General features: G+C 44.8%; 1 protein-coding gene across 10 annotated transcripts in view; it reads left to right on the top strand.

Annotated features, from left to right (window-relative positions):
- Nucleotides 1-21,521, top strand: part of KATNIP (katanin interacting protein) — a 173,866-nt gene that overhangs the window by 10,103 nt on the left and 142,242 nt on the right. For 6 of the 10 annotated variants that reach the window (XM_031433005.2, XM_031433006.2, XM_010990905.3 and 3 more), the window contains exon 2: nucleotides 7,214-7,269. The exons of 2 other annotated variants lie outside the window; for them this stretch is intronic. In XM_031433005.2, coding sequence (XP_031288865.2) covers nucleotides 7,214-7,269 — 56 coding nt within the window. Of the gene's footprint in view, nucleotides 1-7,212; nucleotides 7,270-21,521 lie in introns of those variants that run through there. 2 more of the 10 variants (XM_064478544.1, XM_031433011.2) reach the window with 1 other exon arrangement.

Below are 21,521 nucleotides of genomic sequence, written 5' to 3' on the forward strand. Positions count from 1 at the left end.
TGCTAACTGCTAAGTACCTACTATGTGCAGGGCACTGTTCTCTAAGTGTTCCACATGTCCTGTCTAAAATGGACTGAAATGGAATCGGAACTAGTAGGATTCCCAAACAGGTAATGAGTGGCTAAGCCTGACAGGCTGACCCAGAGCCTACCCCCTTAGCCACTGTGTAGCATTATCCCCAGGCTCTCATCTAATCATGAAGCCCGCCAAAGAATGTGCGGCTAAGCATTTCTAAACCAAGCAAAGGCGCGTAATGGTGTGCAGGTTATAAATAACCCTTCCTAGCTGCCAGCTGCTGTTTAGGTTTGGAAAGGAAAAGAGGATCTTAGCATGACTTGTTTATCTCAGGTAATTTGGCAGTAAACTGGGCCCCAGGAATTTGAGTTACAGAGAAAATGCAAAGGAAGAATGACAGGGATATTGTTTCAGGCTTTCAGAGGATGGATGTAACTTAAAGGCCCAGAACCAGCCCGGAGGTGCACATGGGGAATTTGAAGAGGAAAGTGTGTCGTACAGCCAATGTTTGTTTACTTGGCTCCCAAACAGTCAAGCTCTTTGTCTAATAGATTTCTGTTGTTATGATGAGATTTCTTTAAGGAAGTAATGGGAGGAATAGGAGATTTTCCCGTCTTCCGTCTAATGATATATTAGGTTGGAAACTAGAGGCCTGTTTTGTTGGGCATGTCCATAGCTTTAAAATTTTTTAAATTACTTATCAACATTTAAAAATTAGTAGCTTTCTCATAAAACTGAACTTCTCTGGAAAAATCTAATCCTATAAAACTGAGCCCACATTCCCGCATGGAAACCAGCAGCTGGAGACAAACAGTGATTTCTCGTTACTGGTACTCCCCAGGCTGCCCTGTACCCACCCTGCCATCTCTCTCTGCCACGTGTGTCTCAGCAAAGGCTGTGGGTGGAAGCCAGGATCAGGGTTCAGGAAGCTGGGACGGGGCTGAAGGCGTGTGGGGATGGGGGTAGCAATGACAGTGGGGCTGGGGTGCTCCCATTCCTAGAATTGAAGAAGGGCATGCAGACAGGCAGCAGGGTGTAGTGAACACTGAGTTAACAGCTAGGCTGTCTGACTGCCAATCCAAGTTCTTTCTCTTTGTTGCTCTGTGACCTTGGGCAAATTACTTTGTTTCTCTGAGCCTCCAGGCTTTGTTGTTGCATGTGATAGGGAATCTCAAGAGCTGTCCCCTGGGGAAGAACCCGACAGTGACAGATGCTCAGTAAGCCCTAGGAAACCACGCAGTCCAGACAGCCCATCTGGACAGGCCTCAATCTTCCTTTACTTTTTTCTTTTTCTTTGTCCTTTCTCATCTTGTCTAGCCATTTCATTAAAAAAAAAAAAAAGTAAAACAAACTTGGCCCTCAAAATAGACAAGCAGGTCACCACCAGCCTAGTGGCTTAGCTCAGAAACTGTTGCTTCCATTTCCAGAAACCATATTTTGTCATCATTTCATTCTTATCTGTCACACATTACAGATTGGTCTCTTAAAAGAAGGCAATTTGTCCTCAAAAAATACTGTGTTTTCTTTTGAGCAAACTTCAGGGTCCCAAGGTCCATGGAGGCTACTCCATCTTCCTCCAACAGACCACCCCTCTTGGACCTTGGATGGGAAAATCCACAGCATTTCTCATTATATTATAATTTTTAAAAACTTGAACCAGCCCTTTTGGACATTTAATATTTTAAGTTTATTTTAGTTGCTTGAACAGGAAATAGATCCAACTCCATCATTTTTTAAAATGTGTACATGAAGAAGTCACTCTTGTGCGTGTGTTTCCAGGTGGTTCTTTGAACAAGTAGAACCAATATGAGCATATATTCTTGTTTTTCCTCCTTCAGAGAGAAAAAAATTGCATACGCCTTCAACTTTCTGCCCCTTCAGTTTTTCACTTTAATATATGGTCATCTTATAAGCTTGCCATTCTTTCCTCCAGTATTCCATTCCATTGTGTGGATCCACCGTATTTATTCAGCCAGCCCCTACGGATAGACTTATGGGTCATTCCTAATCTTTGCAATTGCAAATTATGATGCAGTGGATACCTTCTGAATACATTTGTTTCCTGTTTGTGGAGGTATTTCTTCGCAGTAGATTCCTAGACATGATAGTGCTAGCTCAAAGGGATGCTGCCAAAAGCCTTTTTGAGGATAGTGCCAAGGTCTCCTCCAAGGGGCCTTTGCCATTTCGTACTTCTCCCAGCAATACTCAAAAATGCCTGCTTCCCAGCTCTTGCCAGCAGTATGTTGTCAAACCTCTGGATTTTTGCCAATCCAATAGGTGAGATTAAGCAGCATCTCAGTGGAGTATTTGTCATTTAAATTAAATTACTCAGATATCTAAAATGAGAGCAATATGAACCCTCATATTTGGACAGCAGAAGAAATAAGCTCATTTTAGTAACTGAGTGGAAGTGCCATCACTCTGGTAGGGAGAAATAAGTTGTTTGTTCAAAAGTCCTTTGTGGTGGAGAGGTCCCTGAACAGGCCCTCTTCGCCTACAGGATTTCCACTGAATCACCTTTATTCTCCAAAGCCCAGCCCTGCCTGCCAAGGCTGAGCATTGTGCCTGAGTGGACGGGAGTGAGTGTGGAATACCAAGTCTGCTTTTCCACATCTGGCATTTAATGGCATTGTTCTGGCTAATAAGGAATCCATCTTCCTTAAACCTTGGGGAACCCTTTTCTTCTAATCCCCTTATTAATTTTTCTAGGAGTCCAAAATACATCAGAGACCTGCATCACAGAAAGAATTACTTAAGTCAAACTCCCTCCCCAGCACATTCTGGCCGTCTTGGACTTAAGATCTTTAATCTGACTGAGAGGCCATGTAGCCTAATGGTTAGGAGTGCAGGCTCTGGAGCCAAATCATCCAGATTCAAATCAAAGATCCTCTGCTCACTAGCTGTGCGATATTAGGCAAATGTCCTAACCTCTTGGGTCTCACTGCCCTCCTCCGACAAGGAGGATTATAATAATACCTATCATAAAGTAGTTGTAAAGAGTAAATGAGTTGAATTATGTACTTAGCCTGGAGCTCAGTGCCTGGCACACAGGAAACCCTGGCTACAGTGAGCTTACGTGGTGATGATGGTGATGATTGTGGTGGTGGTGGTGGTGATGATGGTGGTGGTGGTGGTGTTGGTGGTGATGCCGATGACGGATATAGTGATGGTAGAGATGGTGATTTGGAGCACGCTGAGCCCCACCACTTACAAGCTATATTTCTGTGGCCTTGAACAAAAGCTCAGTGACTCACCTCGGTTTGTTTCTCACTTCATTGGTTTGTACCAATGGGAATAGTGCTGTCCATCATAAGCAAGAGTCAGCAAACTACAGCCAGTGGGCCAGATCTGGCCTGCTACCTAGTTTTGTGAATAAAGTTTTGTTTTTGTTTTTATTTTAATTTGTTTGTTTGTTTTGTTTTACCACTTTTGGGCGGGGAGGTATTTAGGTTTATTTATTTTTATTATTACTATTATTATTATTATTTTTAATGGGAGGACTAGGGATTGAACCCAGGACCTCGTGCATGCTAAGCACACACTCTGCACTGAGCAATACTGAGTGGCCACTGAGTGCCACTGAGGAAATTTCCCTGCCGTGAATAAAGTTTTATTGGAACACAGCCACACCCATTTGCTTACACACTGTCCGTGGCTGCTTTCACAGTCCACTGGCAGAGTTGAGTGGTTGGACCAGAGACCTTAGAGCCTCATGACCTTATGGCCTATAAATTAAAAAAAAAAAGAACATTTACTCTCTGGCCCTTTACAGTAAAAGTGTATTGACCCCTGATCTAAAGGAGTGATTGTGAGGCTGCAGGAGATGAAGCCTGTGAGTGGAACCTGGCCCACAGCAGGTGTTCAGTACGGTGGACCTGTATCAACGACGCATTTAACTTTCATGAACTCAGTGCCTGGTTCTTGCCCTGACTCCAAACACTCACCTCTTACCCCAAGAGGAAAAATAGAGGGAATAATTAAAATATCAATGGTTCAATTAGAAATACCATCAAATTATATCTTGCATATGTATTTTATCAGGTACCATGTAGTCCCATATGCACCAGATATTACACAGGCATGTCAGTCTACATCCGTGGATGTAAAAAGCTGTGTCCTGGAGATGGTACTTTACAGGAGGTTTAGGGCTCTTTTTCAAGGGTAATTTTGACGCTGATATTCCCTTGCCTGATGACTTCATAAGCTAACATCCAAGGAAGATGCAAGTTCCCTCTAAATGGTAGTGATGAATATTATTATCTGCATTGAGAGCGAAGTAAAACTGAAGTGTCAGAATCTTCTAACCATTGAAAATTAATCCTAAGTGCAGATAAAATCTCTCTGAAACCATCAGTGGGAGAATGGTATTATATTTACAGAAATTCAATGCAGTCACTTTTTTTTTTCTTCTCCCCAGGCACACATCTGTTTTATAAAGTGAGGTGCACACGGAGCATTTACATTTGGCCTTATTTATTGTTTCTTGGCTGAAGCTGGAAGGTCACCTTGCAAAGGAACACCCCCTTAATTTTGCAAGCAGCGTATATTGATATTAATGTCACCTTCTTCCCCCTCCCCGAGTTGTTGTGAAAATCAAATGAGATATAGGTAGGAAACTACTCCGAGGAGCTCAGTGCAGTAGACAGACGCGGTGTGATCTGGTTCTGTCTGTCCTTGGGAAGAAGGAACCGTCTCCACATTGAGCTACCTGATGGAGAGGGGGGTTCAGCGGTGTGAGGACAGAGGCATTAGATAACAAATGTGCATCATTGAGTGAATTATCTTCATTGAAAAATAAGCAAATTGTTTTCCAATTTAATGAATAAAGAAGCTTCTAATTAACTCTAGTAGAGAGATTTGCTTTCAAATTTCAGTGGTTAAGCTCTGTGTTCTTTGTATTAATATTTTTCTCATGGCCCACCTTAATTTTTTTTTTTTACTGTTCTGTATTGGTATAACAGAACTTTAGAGATGGAAAATGAGTCCAAAGGTGATTCAGTCTAATTCTCATTTTTAAAAAAATCAGGAAGAAAATATAGCCCAGAGAGAACCTGTTGGATCCTGTGACTTATCTGAAATCTTATACCTGATCAGCTGTCTGTTGGACAGGATCCCCAGGCCTGTGTCTGACCAGCACGGGAAGGGCCTCAGCTAGACTCCAGGGTCTGCCGTGTTCACCCCTGCACTAGCTCTGTTTCCCTCCAACTCCCTACCCTTGCTCTGGGCCTGGCTTGGCTCTGTCCCCTTTCAGCTCCAGGCCCATCTCCCAGCTCCTGGCTCTGCATCGCATGGCCTTCTACCTGGTACATCGTCATCTCTGGTCGGCCACAGGGCCAGCTCTGAGTCCCTCAACTGATGGCCAGAGCAGGTGTGGACAATCTGGGGGAGCCGGTCACCCTCGCTCATGCCTCAGAGCCTCAGGGATCAGGGTGTCAGGGTAAAATTGACACAACAACCCAGATCACCTGATCCCTAAATCCTGGGCTGTTTTTTAATAATTAATAAACTTTATTTTTGAGAAGAGATTTAGGTTCTAGCGAAATTGACTGGGAAGTGCAGGGAGTTCTCATTATACCCCCTGTCCACAGATATACAACTTCCCACACTGTCAACATCCCGCATCACAGTGCTATCTTTTCCTGGGCTCTTTTTCAGCTTTAAACTCTAAATTCTTCTGTCTTAAGGGGAAAAAAAAAAGAGCAAGCAAGCAAACATACACACAGAACAAAATTGAAGTGGGTGCCTATGGAATGCAAAAGGAAGCATGCAGTTGGTTTTAGATCAGTTCATTCTGTCCTGGCATTCTCTGTTAGTCTGTCCCCAAGGCCAGTGGCTGGTGGCTGCTCACAGTGTCAAAGCTCACACATAGGGAGAGCCCTGCTCTGGCCCTCTCTCCTCTCTCTCTCTTAGAGTGAATTTCAAATTTTAGAGGCTGGGGCTCTGATTGGCAGCAACTGGGTCAAGGGCCCAGCCTCAGTGCAGCATACAAAGTTCAGGGTATGTACAGTCATGACTGACAGGGGGCCCCACCCTGGGGATGGGGAGCAAAAAAAGAGAAAAGGGAGCCATCTAGGGTGTTATTATGAGCTGAGCAGATAACCCAAAAGATGTATACTGTACCATGATACTAGATCACCCAGAGTCTCCTGTAAATAGCTGATGCTTTTCTACATCCTCTTGTATATTGGCCCCAAAGTTTGGCCAGTGCCAGAGGTTCATCTTTGGACCTTTGCTCTTTCCCTTATTCTCACTTTTTTGGAAAGAGCATCGTCCCTTGAGCTGAGCTTTATCACGAGCTGTGAGCCCCTCTCTGCACTCCGCTCACATGTAGGCCCCCTGGAAGTGACCACATCTGAAGACCAACATCTTTCCTCTGAGACTTGGTCCCCATCTCTTCCCTCTCAATAAGCCGTCACCGAGCCGTTTTGTTCCCACCAGCTGTGGTTGTGGAATTCTCACAAATAGCTACACCAGAGTGAAGTTGGACAATTTGGGAGGCACTGACAACGTGCAGTGATACTCCCATTTTATGTTTTAAAACCAAGGCGATCCATTAATTTTTCCATCAAGAAACCCTCGTATAATGGACACTTCCATCAAATTTGTGAAAACTACATTTGGAACAGCTTATTTAAACATTCTGATGTCAATCTGTGGAATGTATGCATACCTTCAAATGTTACTCTTCTAGTTTCCCGAAAAAAGCAACAGTTCTCTCTGAAATTGCCCATTATGTGAAACGCGGGTGATTACTGCTAATTCACATCTGCGCCAGCACCTATGTGGTGAGTTTGGGGGTTTGGTGCAGCGGATTGGCACACACTCATCAAAGGTTATGTGTATGCGCACAGTGGAAGGCATTTTATATAATTCCAAACAATTTAATAAAAATGTAATTCGACTGGGAAAACTACAGTCTGTCGGCCCTTGCAGAGTGCAGATAATGTTCCAGATTAAAGAGCGGAGGCTTTGTTCATTATAGTCAAATAACGTGAGTGTGTGAATTACCATTTCATTGCCGTCGGTCTATTTCAAGAGTCTGCCATTTTCCCATTATCATAATAAGCTACATTTTCTTAAAATCATTCGATTATGATTGGTCCCGTCTATTTGGTTTGCAAATAAAAAGCTTTTGCAGCGATAAATGAGCTGTTTTAAAACAGCCTTAATCTCTGGTTCTGCTTTTGAACTGCTGCAGGTCAGACTCTGCGGAAGGCTGAGAGAAGCCGGTCCTGCTCACGGGAGAAAAAGGAGGTAAATATGTCACTAGTGAGGGCTGGTGGGGGACAACTCTATTTGAAGGGACCCAGGGGGAGCAGACTGGTGATTAAGTATTCCTGGATCTCCTATTCTTTTTTCTCTGAGTCCCAAGCTTGAATCCCCGACCCAATGATACTTGGTGACTAGAGTTATTAATCCAGTGTCACTTGTGGTAATAATCTCTTACTGACTGTATCAGTTAGCTTTGCTCTGTAACAAGTCACCCAGATTTTAGTGACTTAAAACAAACATGCATTTAGTTCATGATTCTGCGGGTCAGCCATTTGGGCTCTGTTGATGGGGCCAGGCTCTGCTGACCTCAGCTGGGCTCACTTCTGCATCTGCTGTTTACAGCTGTGTCACTGAGGGGCTGACTGAGCATCCATTAGGATGCTTAAGTTCTCCAATGTTCTCCCATCCTCCACAAGCCAGCCAGTTTTGCTCACATAGAGTTTCAGGGGTTCAAGGGTATGAGAGTGGAAGACTCAGGACCCCTTGAGCCCTGGACTCAGAACTGGCAGTGTCCCTTCTGCCACTTTCTATTCTTTAAAGCAAATTGCAAGATCAACTCAGATTCAAGGGGTGGGGAAACAGACATCACCTCTTAATGGGAAGAGCTACAAAATACCATGGCTTTTCTTGAGACGTGCTGCACTAAGCCCACCTCCACTGTTTCCCACACCAAGGCTGGACCTAAGGGCTGGAAGAGAGACAGTCCTTGACCCAGCGTGTGCCCAGCACAACTGGAAGGGATGCATAATGAGATCATTACAGTACAGTGAGAGAAGGACCCAGAGTGGAATTTCAGTACAGAAAAGGGGTCACCTACCTCTGCCAGGGGTATCAAGAAAGGCTTTGCAGTACAGCTGATGTGCAGGCCAACCCTAGAGGGGTGAGTAGTTTTCCAGGCCAAGTAAGCAGCATGGTCAAAGTCAGAGAGACAGGAATCAGGAAAGCGGCAAGATCACTGAGTCTGAAATTCGACACAACATTGTAAAATGACTGTAACTCAATTAAAAAAGTTAAAAAAAAGATATTTCAGTAAAAATGCAAGCAAAAAAAAAAAAAAAAAAAAAAAACCTCACTGAGTCTGAGGTGGGAAGTGGTGGCTGGGACCCATAAATTACCAAAGGGACATCTGATCAGGTCCCAAGCTCCTGGGAGTTTACATGTGAGTCTTACTTAGTGGCACATGGGTGGAGGGCTGTGAAGGCACGTGGCTTGTCATAAATATTGACCCATCCTGAAGCTCATCGTCACTTAGGTCCTAACACTCTTGGTCGTAAAGTGACCTGATTCCAAAGACAAAAGGAATTTCTCAGGCTCAGCTGGCACGAAGGGCCCCAAAGTGGCCATAAGACTTGATCCTTCTCTTTGCATCTCTCGTGCCTCTGCTTCCGCTGTGTTGGCCTCACCCACAGCCAGCTCTGAGGAGGCAGGTCAGGGTTGGACCGCACTGGGTCACATGTGCTTTGCTGTAGCTTTCATCCTCTCTCCTGTTGCCTCCTTTCTCAGCTGGAGCCAGAACAACCAGTATGGCTTCTCTTCTTATTTAATCAGTCTATCCCATATGAGGGCTAGGGGATAACTTAGGAACTTGGATGCTCCTGAAAACTCTTCAACGTCAGCCTCAGTGGGCACTTGAGAAGCTGAACTAGGCTGGGTTTTCCCTACTCCTTTCTGTGGGGGGCATTTTTCTGGGGGCAGGAGCAGGTGTGCCTGTCTCCACAAAGTCCGTCCAGAAACCTGGGGGTGGCTCCAAGAACGAAAGTGAGCACAGATTCGCTCTCAGGCATCTGGTCTCCCTCTGTTAAGTCACCAAGAGTGGGGACTCTGCCCCCCAGCCCAGTAATTAATTGTTTCACCCTAACTGAGATCTTCGTCACAGAATAATGGCATCCCGTTCATCCGCATTAAGAAATTAGCTGGGAAAGGATGACACAGGGTGGCGGATAACTAGTTGAGATACTTCCCCCTCCCCTCCTCTCTCTCCTTGGCAACAGGACTCCTCTAATTGCCCTTCCCCAGCTACTCCCATCATGCCTGTCGCCCCAGAGCATTTCAGATCACTCTTCTGAAAAACGCTTGAAGTGAGGGAAAATGGAGAGCGGGGTTGTTTATCACAACATCCAGGTTTAACCCTGAACAATGTTTAAAATAGTTTCAGGCCCTCTGCAAAAGGAATGCTGACTCTCTTAACAAGGCTTTTGTTTGGGTAGAAAAACAAGAGAAAGAAACTAATAGCAAGCTGCCAGGATGCTCATCTTGATATATTATAACATGCCTTTCCCACCCACCTCCTCTTTCCGCCTCCCTCCCCACTCCGTTGTCTGTGAAATCTGCACTTTCTGACACTCTGTGCCTTACACAGGATACCAGGTAGAGATGAAGCTTTGTCCCCATGAAAGGCAAGGAAAAGACAAGCCTGTTGAACAAGCAGACAGGGACATGTGTCACGTTTCTTCGGTGGTAGGGAGTATGGGCCAGCTCACACATTGGCAGGTGAATGTGCAGTTTCCATCCTGGGTGGGGATCAGGTACCTCTCTGCGTGGTTATGGGCCAGCACGGCAAACGGAGGATGGGATGCTTTCTCAATGAGCTTGCCAGGCCACATTCAGCCCAAAGATGTGTTTTGTTTGGCCCAGACCCTATTACAATTGTTTTTTAATTAGGTGGACACATTAAAAAATTGGGAGGTTTCACATAAAAATGCAGACTTCTGGCTTCTTCAGAAAAATGGAGAATGACAACACAGAGTCCTTATTCCTATAAGACAAGAGTGGGCAATGGCTTTTGTTGAGGATGCTCCCCCTTTCGATGGGGCCCTTCCTGTCCCCTACAACCGACTGGACAGCGAGCAGGTTTCAGCGACCACATGGTGCCAGCCCTGTGCTGAGTGCTTGATGTCAGCGATTCACAGATGTTGCCGCACGTTAGAATCACCCGAGTCTCTTTCCAAACTGGTTAAATCAGAATCTCTGGGGGTGTGACCCAGGCATCAGAATGTTTTAATCCCCCCAAGTGGTTCTAATGTGCAGTCAGGGATGCGAACCAGCTCTTGACACGTATTAATGGTTCTCACCCAGGTGTTTCCGCATGCACTGCCTGCCTGCCCAACCCCAAGGATGCTTTGATTCTCAGGCCCTCTAACAGACACAAACAGGCACAAATCATAGAAGCGAATGACAGCCATTATAGAGAAGACCCAGACAAAGCCCCAGTGGGTGCCAGAGGAGGGAGAGAAGACTTCGTGGAAGAGGCGGCTTTAACTGAGGCTTTGGAAGGTTACAGTCATTTCTGCAAAATGTATTTTTGATGGTTGGTCAGTAGATACTTTTGGTATTGCCAGTAAAAATATTCTCTGCTTCTTCTCTAGCAAAGATTCACGGCTCCTGCCTGTGGAGATTATATAGTGTTTATGGCCCTTGGTCATGAATTATGAATGATTTTGAAATTGTGGTCATTGTAGTTTACTCAAGAATCATTAGAAAGTAGATTTATCATATAGTGTTTAAGAAAAAAAAAAAAAGAAACCACAGAAGAGGAAGAAATCTTTATTCATCACTTACCCCCTTCCCCCCAGCACTGTGGCGCTCACAGATACGGCACTGGGGACCTGTCCTTCTACTACTACGCAGAGCCACGGAGGTCCCCGGTGACTCTGAATTCATGCCCACCATGTGCTTCTGCCTCAAATCCTTGCCACGTGACCTTGGAAGAGTCTCTTGACCCCTCTCACCTCGTGTGATAATTCCCACCTTGGAGACTTGGTACACAGAATAAAGGCAGTAATAAAGTGCCTGAGCCAGAGTAAACATTCCATAAATGTTAGTTGTTACATACTTGTAATCATTACTTAAAGTGTCTAGAATTTAACAGAGACAGTCATGCCCTTGGATGGAAAAGGCAGCACAATTGCACTTAGTACTGAAGGGGTCTCCCTTGCTCCAGCTGGACTTTAGGCTGATTCCGGCCTTCTGGTCTCCTGTCTGTGTGCCCCCAGGCAAGTGTGCCCCTGGCAGGCCAGCTCTGGGGCCCCCACGGTAAACCACTCTGCCAGGCCTCTGTGATAATGGACTGCCTTCTTTTGCAGCTGATTGGAGATTCAGGAAAATGCTCTTGACAGCACTCTCCTCTGCTGAGCTCACACTGTAAAGGGCTACAAAAGCCTTTTAACTTAACCACCTAGAAAGCGTTAAGCCTTCCCATTGCATGCACGCAAAAGCGTGCACACACATGCACACACACATGCACACACGAACCATTCCTGCTGTTATGCAGAGCCTTGCAGTGCGAGGATTAGAGACTGCTTTCATCTTTTCCAAGTAAAAGAGGAGACTGGGATCTCAGGGGAACACAGCAAATAAGGGAGGCCAGGATCCAGGGTGCCTCTTGGGATGGAGGGGGGTCTCTGGACAACCCTGTCTGTGTGCTGCTTTGCACACACTTCCGCCCTCCTCTGGCCCCCGCACCTCGTTGTTGTCTTGATGCTCCTCTCTGCCAGCTGCTCCCTCTCTGAGTCCAGAGTCCAGAGACAGAGTCTGATCAACCTGGCTGATCAATACTAAAAGGCATTTAGGGGGTTACAGTGCTCTTAGCTCTCCAGTTGCCCTCCCAAGAGAGAACTGCTGTAATCAATGTCTTGTGTGTCCTTCTAGAAATATTCCAATCTATCCTTCTCTGTCCCTACCTCTCCCCTCTACCCGCCCCCCCCCCCCAACACAATTGTAGCAGGCAATACACATTGTTGTGTTCTGGATTTTTTTTTTTTTTTTTACCTAGCAACATGTCTTGGAGAACATTCTATAGCAGGACATATGTACAAATCTCATTCATTCTTTTTGATAGCTGCCTAGTCCTCCATTGTGAATGCACAAAACCACAGTCCTTTCTTTGAGAGCTTTGGGGCCAAACATGTTTCATTTTTTTTTTTTCTTTTGAAAGTCATACCATCCCATTATGGCCTGGGTTAGCATGCTGCAGTCAAATATACAGACATATCTGCAGGAAAATACGAATATTCATACTAAGTGGGGGTAAATAAAGACTTTAAATTTTATGTCAGTTCAGATCTGGTTTTGCTACTGAAAAATTACATATAAAGGATTGTGGACCTGTCCGTAAATATATGACTAGTTCCCAGTTAATGACTCATCTAGGCTGTTAATAATCTTTTGCTGCTACAAGAGTGCTTGAAAGGATATCCCAGAGCAGGCATCTCTGCGCCCGTGTGCAGGAATAGCCGAAGGTTAAATTCTTAGAAGTACAATGAATGGATCAAAGGGTATGTGCTTTTTAGAATTGTTTCTAATTTGTCTTTTAACAGTGGATGAAAGGGGAAGAGTTTTTTTGTTCCAGGACATCTTGGAGAATTCGGGCCTGGTTCAAGCGTGGCTGCCCTTGGCTGAGGCACTCATGCTGTGCTCTGTGTTGCAGTTTCCTAGTCCATTTTTCCTGAAGGGAGTAGGAGCAGGGCATTGTCCTGAGAAGGACTTGGGGTCCTGCCCAGCACCTCGATTTCTGCACACCATCTCTCACAGGCCCTCAGCTCCGAGCACCTGTCTCGGCCAATTGCAAGTTGACTCCTGTGAATTTCAGACCCCACTAGCGTGCAAACAGCAGACCCTTCCCTTTCCTCTCTTCACTTCTCAGTGTTCTTGCAACTTGTCTCCTGGGGGAATCAGGAGCCGCCCCTTCCATATTTACAGAGCTCAACCTCTTTGTTCAAACTGTTAAAAAAAAAATTTTTTTTTTTAAAAAGGAAGGGAGAGAAAAAAAAGACCCTGTCAGCTGATGGCGCTGCATTACAAGAGTCTGCCCGATAGGACAGCTGACACTCCAAATCTGCACTTTTCCCGAAATGAAGCCTTTTAGTTCTCATTGCTGGGCAGAGAGGAGCTAAATTCATTTTAACCTCCAACTGCCAAATGCATTCCCCGTGGTGAAGGGATCGTTGTCCGTCTTTCTGCTTCTTTGAGTCTTGGTCTCTGTAGCTTTGAGAGCGTGGACAGTGGGGGCCCCGGTGACATGAACAACATAAGTCACATGGCAGGATTACAAGCAGCATAGCCAAGTAGTTGAACCTGTGACCCCTGGAATCAAACAGCCCAGATTCCCAGGCTAGCACCATCACTCAGGCAGGTTACCGTTCCTGTCTGTGACCTGACGTCCTCTTCTAAAAAGAAGGGATGCAGCATAGCGTTGGGGTAAGGATACAGTGAGCTGATGCGTGCAAAGTGCTTAGAACGGTGCCCAGCATTTACCAGGAGCTCAATAAATGCTGGGTATTATAATTTAGCATCGGTATTATAATTAGTATTATATTTAGGGCAAAATGGCCTTTTTTTAAAAAAAGCTAATCCTTTTAAAGGCAGAAGTAGAAGAGAACTCTTGCTAAGAAAAGGCAGGCTGAGGGTTGGGCCATTGTTCCTCACCTTTTCGGTGCAATGGAACATCACGTAATCCCTCCTGCGAGAATTACCTTGCCCTTGAATCACCAGACACCTGCAATCAGGCTGGGAGCTGCAGGAGACACGTACCCAGACACGGCGCCCGTAACCCACATTTAACAATGGCCAGGCCAAGACTCGAGCTTCGAAAAGCAAAGAGAATCAATTTCTGATAAAATGCCAGGAAGGAGATTGACATGTCTAAAACCTTCCTGGTATCAGCTTGGCTTCCAGCACAAGATTAAACTCGAGGAAAAAACCCATCAGAGAGCTGCAGTTTGTGACCAGAAGGAGATAATGTTGACAGCCGCCTCTTCCCGAGTCGGTTTTGGATAAGCCATGTGCCCTTCAACAGAGCATCATCAGAGTTTCCTATATCCTCAGATCTTGGGCATGAAATTGCCCAGAGTCTGTCTTTACCTCTCCCCTGCTCCCACCGAAATCACTTTATAGAACACAGAATACAATTTAAAAAGAGAATGATGCTATCTAAGGGAAGGAGGTTCCTGCAAATTACTTATGAAAGGTGTGTGTCCTGGGTGAAAATGGGCCCGTGTGAGCTGTTGGTCAGCTGGGGGACACCTCTGAAGGAGCAGGGTGAAGGGCGTGAGAATGCCAGGCCACCTGGGCTCCAGCCCTAAGTCACCTCGGCTGACCTTAGGCACACCCACTCTCCCCATTCTGGGCCTCTGTTTCCCCTTTGATTGCTCCAGGTCTGGTAAGAGCCAGTGGTCCTATGACTTCAGCTTCATTAGGGCCCACAAGCCATGTCTCTTAGTCTCTGTTCAAATGACAGAAGCCTTCCTCAAATCAGCCTCAGCAAACAAAGGGAATGTGTTGTCTCGCTTGAGCTGTACAGTTCAGGGGTAGACCACATCAGGCATGGCTGGATCTAGGTGCTCAGACTCAGTTCTTCTGACTCTGCCTCCTTCCGCAGCATGGCCATTCTCCAGCGGCTGGTCCTTCTCCATGTAAACTGGCCACTGGCAGCTCCAGTGGTTAGAGGCTAGAGAGCGTGTGAGGGGAAAGCACAGGCACTGGAGCCAGACGCCTGGGGTCGCACCCTGACTCATCGCTTACCCAATGCTCCTCTGCCTCTGAGCCTCAGTTTCTTCATATGTAGAATGGGGTTAATAGTGGCGCCTACCTCACAGGTGCTCCAAACGATGCCTGATGTGTAGTAAGTGAGTGACAGGGGCTTCTTCCTCTTTTCCTGCTTTTTGCTGTTTTTATTATACTTCTCTAAGAAGTTTCAGCAAAAGAGAGGTCCCATCCCCACCGCCATTAAGCACACAGTAAGGAAGGGATCTTTTCCCAAAGGACCATCAGAATCTAGTTACCAGAAGACGCGGGAGAGGCTAGCGGGCCGGCAAAGCACCGCCGCTGACCAGCACCTGACCAAGCTGGTAAAGCAGACAAATAGCGCCATTGTTAAACATGGCTTTCATGTCCGCGCCCACCACACCCAGTGAGGCAAGCATCCTCATCTCGCACGTGAGGAATGCTGGCTCAGAGCAGTGAGGCCCCGAACCCCAGTTAAGACAGCAAGTGCAGGGCCCAGCTGATACTGCACGTTCTGTGCACTGTGGTGAAGTGGCGAGAGCGTGGGTTGCTTTTGGAGGCAGTTGGGGGAGCTTAGGCATGTGTTTTAACCATTCTCAGATTCGGTTTCTTTATCTATAAAATGGGCGATATCTGTCCTTCCTCCTCAGGTGTCTGAGGGCTCAGTGAGGTTAGGGAGATAAACACAGGAAACCCAGCCCCACTCAGGACACCCCTGGCTCTCATACTGGCCACTTTCCCTCTCCTTCCTCTGGACCCTGCTGCTGGTTTAGAGCTAGACAGGAGGACCCCAGACTCCTGGGACCACAGGGCAGGGCAGGTGAATGGGAGGCAGGCGCAGTGACTGCTGGATAAGTGGGAGCCTCAGTTTCCTCGCCTGATGAGCTGAGATGGTCCAACACTCACCTCCCCCAGCTAAGCCCTGTGAGTGATGGCTGCATCCCATTAGAGGCCACTGTAGAGATTATGTGCCCCTCCCTGTCCCCACCCACTGTGTATTTCAAAACAAAAATTGTGAAATAAGTGTAGGAAATTCAACAAAGCTCTCAGTTTCTTTTCCCAGGATGACCACTTTGATGCCCTTTCTTTCGTTTAATGTAGAAGCCTAAACTCCTTCCAAAAAATTTCATCGGGCCACTCGTGCTTTGTTGATGCCCTGGGAGACGGTTTGGCACATGAGAGCAGGATTGGCAGGAGCGGTCAAGGGCAGGGAAGCGGTCCAGGTTGGATTGCTTGGATTTATATCCTGGTTCTACCTCTTCATTCGCTGTGTGGTCTTTGGCACTTTACATAACCTCTCTGGGCTTCTGTTTTCTGTCTGCAGAATGGAGCTGACAGCGTAGTGACACCTCTTGGGGCTGTTGTGAGATTAAATAACACACATGAAGTACTTAGAACCACACCTGTAATTACGTGCCCTTTAAGTGTATGCTATTCAAGTCCCACCGCTGGGGCCTGTTCACTCCATGTTCCATCAGCTGGGGTTGCTGGGGGAGGCAGGGTTGGTGTAGTTCACATCTGCAGGCGTTTTACCTCTGTGGGGCCTGCATTATACATTTTAATCTCTTTCTGAGTCTAAAACGAATGCATACTGATTATAGAGAAGTAGAAAATGCAGAAAGCTACAGCAATTAGGCATTATCTTACCCCCTAGCTAATCACTATCACTTGTCTTTTTGTTTCCTTCTAGCTTTTCTCTATGCAAATATATATATTTCAAGATTAAGATCACGCTAAGGGACAATTAAAAATTGTCTACCTTCCATTACTCTTTTTTATTTATTGAGGTATAACTTACATCCACAGAGTGGACAGTCTTTGGTGTTCAGCTTTATGAATTTTCATCTAGTAATACTCCTGTCTTGGCATGACCCACATCAAAATACAGACTACTGTTAGCGCCGAGGGCAACCACGATCTTGACTCTACCAGCATAAATTAGTTTTGCCTGTATTTGAACTTCATATAAATGATTCACAGAGTCAGCACTCTTCTTGCCTTTTGGTTTTTTGTTAATCATGTCTGTGAGATTCATCCATGTTTTTAAATGTATCAGTAGTTCATTCTTAAACATGGTGGTCTAAACCTTCAGTTGTGCTTTTATTAGAAAAATTAAATCGCAAACTCATTTGAGTTAATTGTCATTGTTTTTAAAATTTCAAGTTTGTGCATTAAATAAAAATTCCTCTTCCAGCATACCCCAACCTAATTCCCCTTTCTAGGAATAACCTTGTTATCAGTTGGATTTTCTTCTTTCTGAACTTTTTCCTGTTTTTACAATTCTAGTCATTGTTTCAGTTGGAGTGCACTGGGCTGTAATTGATAGGAAACCCAACTAGCAATGGCCCAAACCAGGGATCAGCAAACTTTTTCTGTAAAAGGCCATGCTGTCTTTGTCACAATGACTCAACTCTGTCATTGAAAATGGCCATAGTCAATATGTTAATTAATGAGGGTGGCTGTGTTCCCACAAAACTTTATTGACAAAAATAGGCAGTGGGTCAGATTTGGCCTGTGGGGTATAATTTGCTGACCCTTGGCTTCACAATAGGGATTTGTTTGGCTCACATGACAAGAAATCTAGAAATAGCCTCATAAGAAAAACCTAATAATTTATACGCCTACTAAAAATATCTGAGAATGCCAGACTCTCTAACACCTTGCTAATAGTGGATTTTTAACAACCTATGATATGTTTGCCAGTACTCTTTGTCCTTATTCCTGTGTTTGGGGGAAATATTTTTGCCTGATCTTCCAGCTCAATAATTTTTTTCTATATCTGTATCTATTCTAGTTTTCATTGTCTTTTGATTTTTTAAATTTTTTTAACACTTTTTATTGATTTATAATCATTTTACAATGTTGTGTCAAATTCCAGTGTTCAGCACAATTTTTCAGTTATTCATGGACATATACACACTCATTGTCACATTTTTTTCTCTGTGAGTTATCATAACATTTTGTGTATACTTCCCTGTGCTATACAGTGTAGTCTATTCTACAATTTTGAAATCCCAGTCTATCCCTTCCCACCCTCCACCCCCCTGGTAACCACAAGTCTGTATTCTCTGTCTGTGAGTCTATTTCTGTCCTTTATTTACACTTTGTTTTTGTTTGTTTGTTTTTGTTTTTGTTTTTTAGATTCCACATATGAGCGATCTCATATGGTATTTTTCTTTCTCTTTCTGGCTTACTTCACTTAGAATGACATTCTCCAGGAGCATCCATGTTGCTGCAAATGGCATTATGTTGTCGGTTTTTATGGCTGAGTAGTATTCCATTGTATAAATATACCACATCTTCTTTATTCAGTCACCTGTTGATGGACATTTAGGCTGTTTCCATGTTTTGGCTATTGTAAATAGTGCTGCTATGAACATTGGGGTGCAGGTGTCATCCTGAAGATTTCCTTCTGGATACAAGCCCAGGAGTGGGATTCCTGGGTCATATGGTAAGTCTATTCCTAGTCTTTTGAGGAATCTCCACACTGTTTTCCATAGTGGCTGCACCAAACTGCATTCCCACCAGCAGTGTAGGAGGGTTCCCCTTTCTCCACAGCCTCTCCAGCATTTGTCATTTGTGGATTTTTGAATGACGGCCATTCTGACTGGTGTGAGGTGATACCTCATTGTAGTTTTGATTTGCATTTATCTGATAATTAGTGATATTGAGCATTTTTTCAGGTGCTTTTTGATCATTTGTATGTCTTCCTTGGAGAATTGCTTGTTTAGGTCTTCTGCCCATTTTTGGATTGGGTTGTTTATTTTTTTCTTATTGAGTCATATGAGCTGCTTATATATTCTGGAGATCAAGCCTTTGTCGGTTTCACTTGCAAAAATTTTCTCCCATTCCGTAAGTTTTCTTCTTGTTTTATTTCTGGTTTCCTTTGCTGTGCAGAAGCTTGTAAGTTTCATTAGGTCCCATTTGTTTATTCTTGCTTTTATTTCTTCTAGGAGAAAATTTTTTAAATGTATGTCAGATAATGTTTTGCCTATGTTTTCCTCTAGGAGGTTTATTGTATCTTGTCTTATGTTTAAGTCTTTAATCCATTTTGAGTTGATTTTTGTATATGGTGTAAGGGAGTGTTCTAGCTTCATTGTTTTACATGCTGCTGTCCAGTTTTCCCAACACCATTTTCTGAAGAGACTGTCTTTATTCCAATGTATATTCTTGCCTCCTTTGTCAAAGATGAGTTGACCAAAAGTTTGTGGGTTCATTTCTGGGCTCTCTATTCTGTTCCATTGGTCTATATGTCTGTTTTGGTACCAATACCATGCTGTCTTGATGACTGTAGCTCTATAGTATTGTCTGAAGTCTGGGAGAGTTATTCCTCCAGCCTCTTTTTGATTTTTTAAATTTTGATGATTAAATGTTGTACTTGTGATTTCTAATTATTTTCCGTAATGGGTTGTTCTTGTTCAGTGGAGTCAATGTCCTCTCTTATCCCTCTGAGAATATTAAATATATGTTTGATGTCTCTGCTTCTGCTTGCGTTGTTATCTCTGTTTCTTTGGTTGTTAGTTCTGTTGAGTTGGCCACTCTCTTTCCCGGTGTGAGTTTTCCTGGATTGTCTGGTGATTTGTGAATATGTGCCCTTCTATGGGATGTGAGCTCCCGTTTCCTTCTCTGTGGATGCTGTTTCTTTTTAACTCTGATTTGCTGCCAGTGATTGCAGGCAGAGGAGTGGAAATTGCTACAGGAAGTGTGATGCAAATAGTTTGTATTCTGAGCACAAGATCTTCCTTTGCCTTATGGATATGCCCTGTCTTTCTGTCCCAGAGACCCATAGCCACAGCTGCTACAAGCTGAGTGGATTGAAGGGCCACTTCCTGGTGTCCCCTTAGGCGTTTTCAATTAGCCTCTTTGATCTTTGACCTCACCCCCCTCCTCCCACTGGAGAATGTGTTGCCTCCATGTTTAGAGCAGCCCAAGACCACCTTCCCCTATCACAGCAGTCCTTCCTCGCTTCTGATTTGGCCTGTGCTTCTTTTCACTAATCCAGTTCTGTCTGCCATCCATTTCTCAGGGATTTCTCAACATTTTAAATCTGCTAGTAGCCCCCTCTCCTCCCCTTCCCATCTCTTACAAATTTTAACTGTTGTCATTTTTATGTCATTGGGTAGAAGAGGCTGATGTGTGTACTTGCTCTTGATTCAGTCTCAAGGTGACTTCTTGTTAGAGTTTTCACCTTCCTGATCACCTTCATTGGGACAAGTTCATCTTTCTCTAAAAATACACCATATCAGAACCAAACTGAATATTCCAACTATGAACAGATCAGTGTACACTATGGGGATGGCGTGTACTTTCTAGTAAGAACTGGGTTCAAATGCTTACCGTGCTCTCAACCACACTGATCAAGTCCCTTCACTTCTCTAAGCCTCAGCTTCCTCACCTGTCAAATGGGAATAGTGATTATAATCCCTGCCTCACAGGTTAATGAGAGTATCAGTTGAAACAGTGTGTCAAGTTTTTAACATGGGGCCTGGCACACAGTAGGTGCTGAAACATGTTAGTTCACTTCTTCTCTCAGCTCCTGACAAGATTTCCATCTCGCTCATTGTGTGTGCCGTGGTGGTGGTAGATTTTGGCAGCCACATCACTCTGTTAGCTCTCCCTGAACACATTAGCTAAAAGCCCTGCCTTTGTCTCATGAACTTTTCCCAAGCAGACTTTTCCAGTGCCTCTCCTCGTGTAGGACCTTTACCCCGGCTGTGATGCGTTTTATCAAGCTGTTCTTGCACCATCGCTAGCCTGCAGAAATTGATCTTTGAACCCAGATTCCGTCCTCTAGTTGATTCCATGTGCTTCCCATCTGAATGTCATCTGCAGACTTAATAAACAGGCTTTAACAGCCAGATCCAGCCATTGATAAAATTATGGCCTGGGATAGGACCAAGGACAGAACCCCATGGCATGCCACCCTTCAGGGGAAGAGTAATTTAGATGACTGGGCAAGATGATTAATTTGTCCAGTTCCTGTAATAGTGTGTCCTTGTGGCTTGATTATAATAATAATATTAGCAACCACGTATTGGGTGTTATTTACGGGCCAGGCACTGAGGTAAGTGTTTTTCATATATTACTGTTTCTTGTAACAAGTCTGCAAGGCAAATGTTTGTACTACTTAGGACTCAGTTTAGAAAAATAAACTCAATCTAGCTTTAGCAAAACAGGGACGATGTTACTTCATTACAGGGCTCTGAGTGGGTGCCTCCCACAAGCCAAGGGAAGGGATGCATCTGGCTGGCACAATGACAAAGATGGTGTCGAGAGTGGTGAACCAGTGTCTGGGGCCCTCTAGGGTCCCAGAAAATCCCCTCTCTTTGGCTCTTTACGTCTGTCAGCGTCTGTGTCCTTCTCACTTGGTACAAACTAGCTTTCTCTGTTTCTCAGTTCACCTGGCAGAAAATAGTCCCATCGGCAACTCTGAGTTCACTTTCCCCCTTTCCAGAGAGCAGCCAGATCTTCCCTGAGCCTGCTAGTCCAAATCCCCCAGGATTGTTGGCCTGCGTGGGTCAGGTGTCTGCTCCTAGGCAGTGGTGGGGTCACCCTGTTTGGACATGACCACCAAAAGCCTCAGTGCCATGACCTGATATCCATGGGGCAAGCAATGTCCGGTGTCCAGCTGCACATTTTATAAGTGAGCAGAAGGCCCAGAGTCACATAGCTGGGAAGTAGAGGAACCAAGACTTCATCTTAGTCTGCCTGATGCTGCAGCTCGTGTGGTTGAT

Source organism: Camelus dromedarius, chromosome 24 (assembly GCF_036321535.1).
Source record: "Camelus dromedarius isolate mCamDro1 chromosome 24, mCamDro1.pat, whole genome shotgun sequence".
Taxonomy (NCBI): Eukaryota; Metazoa; Chordata; class Mammalia; order Artiodactyla; family Camelidae; genus Camelus; species Camelus dromedarius.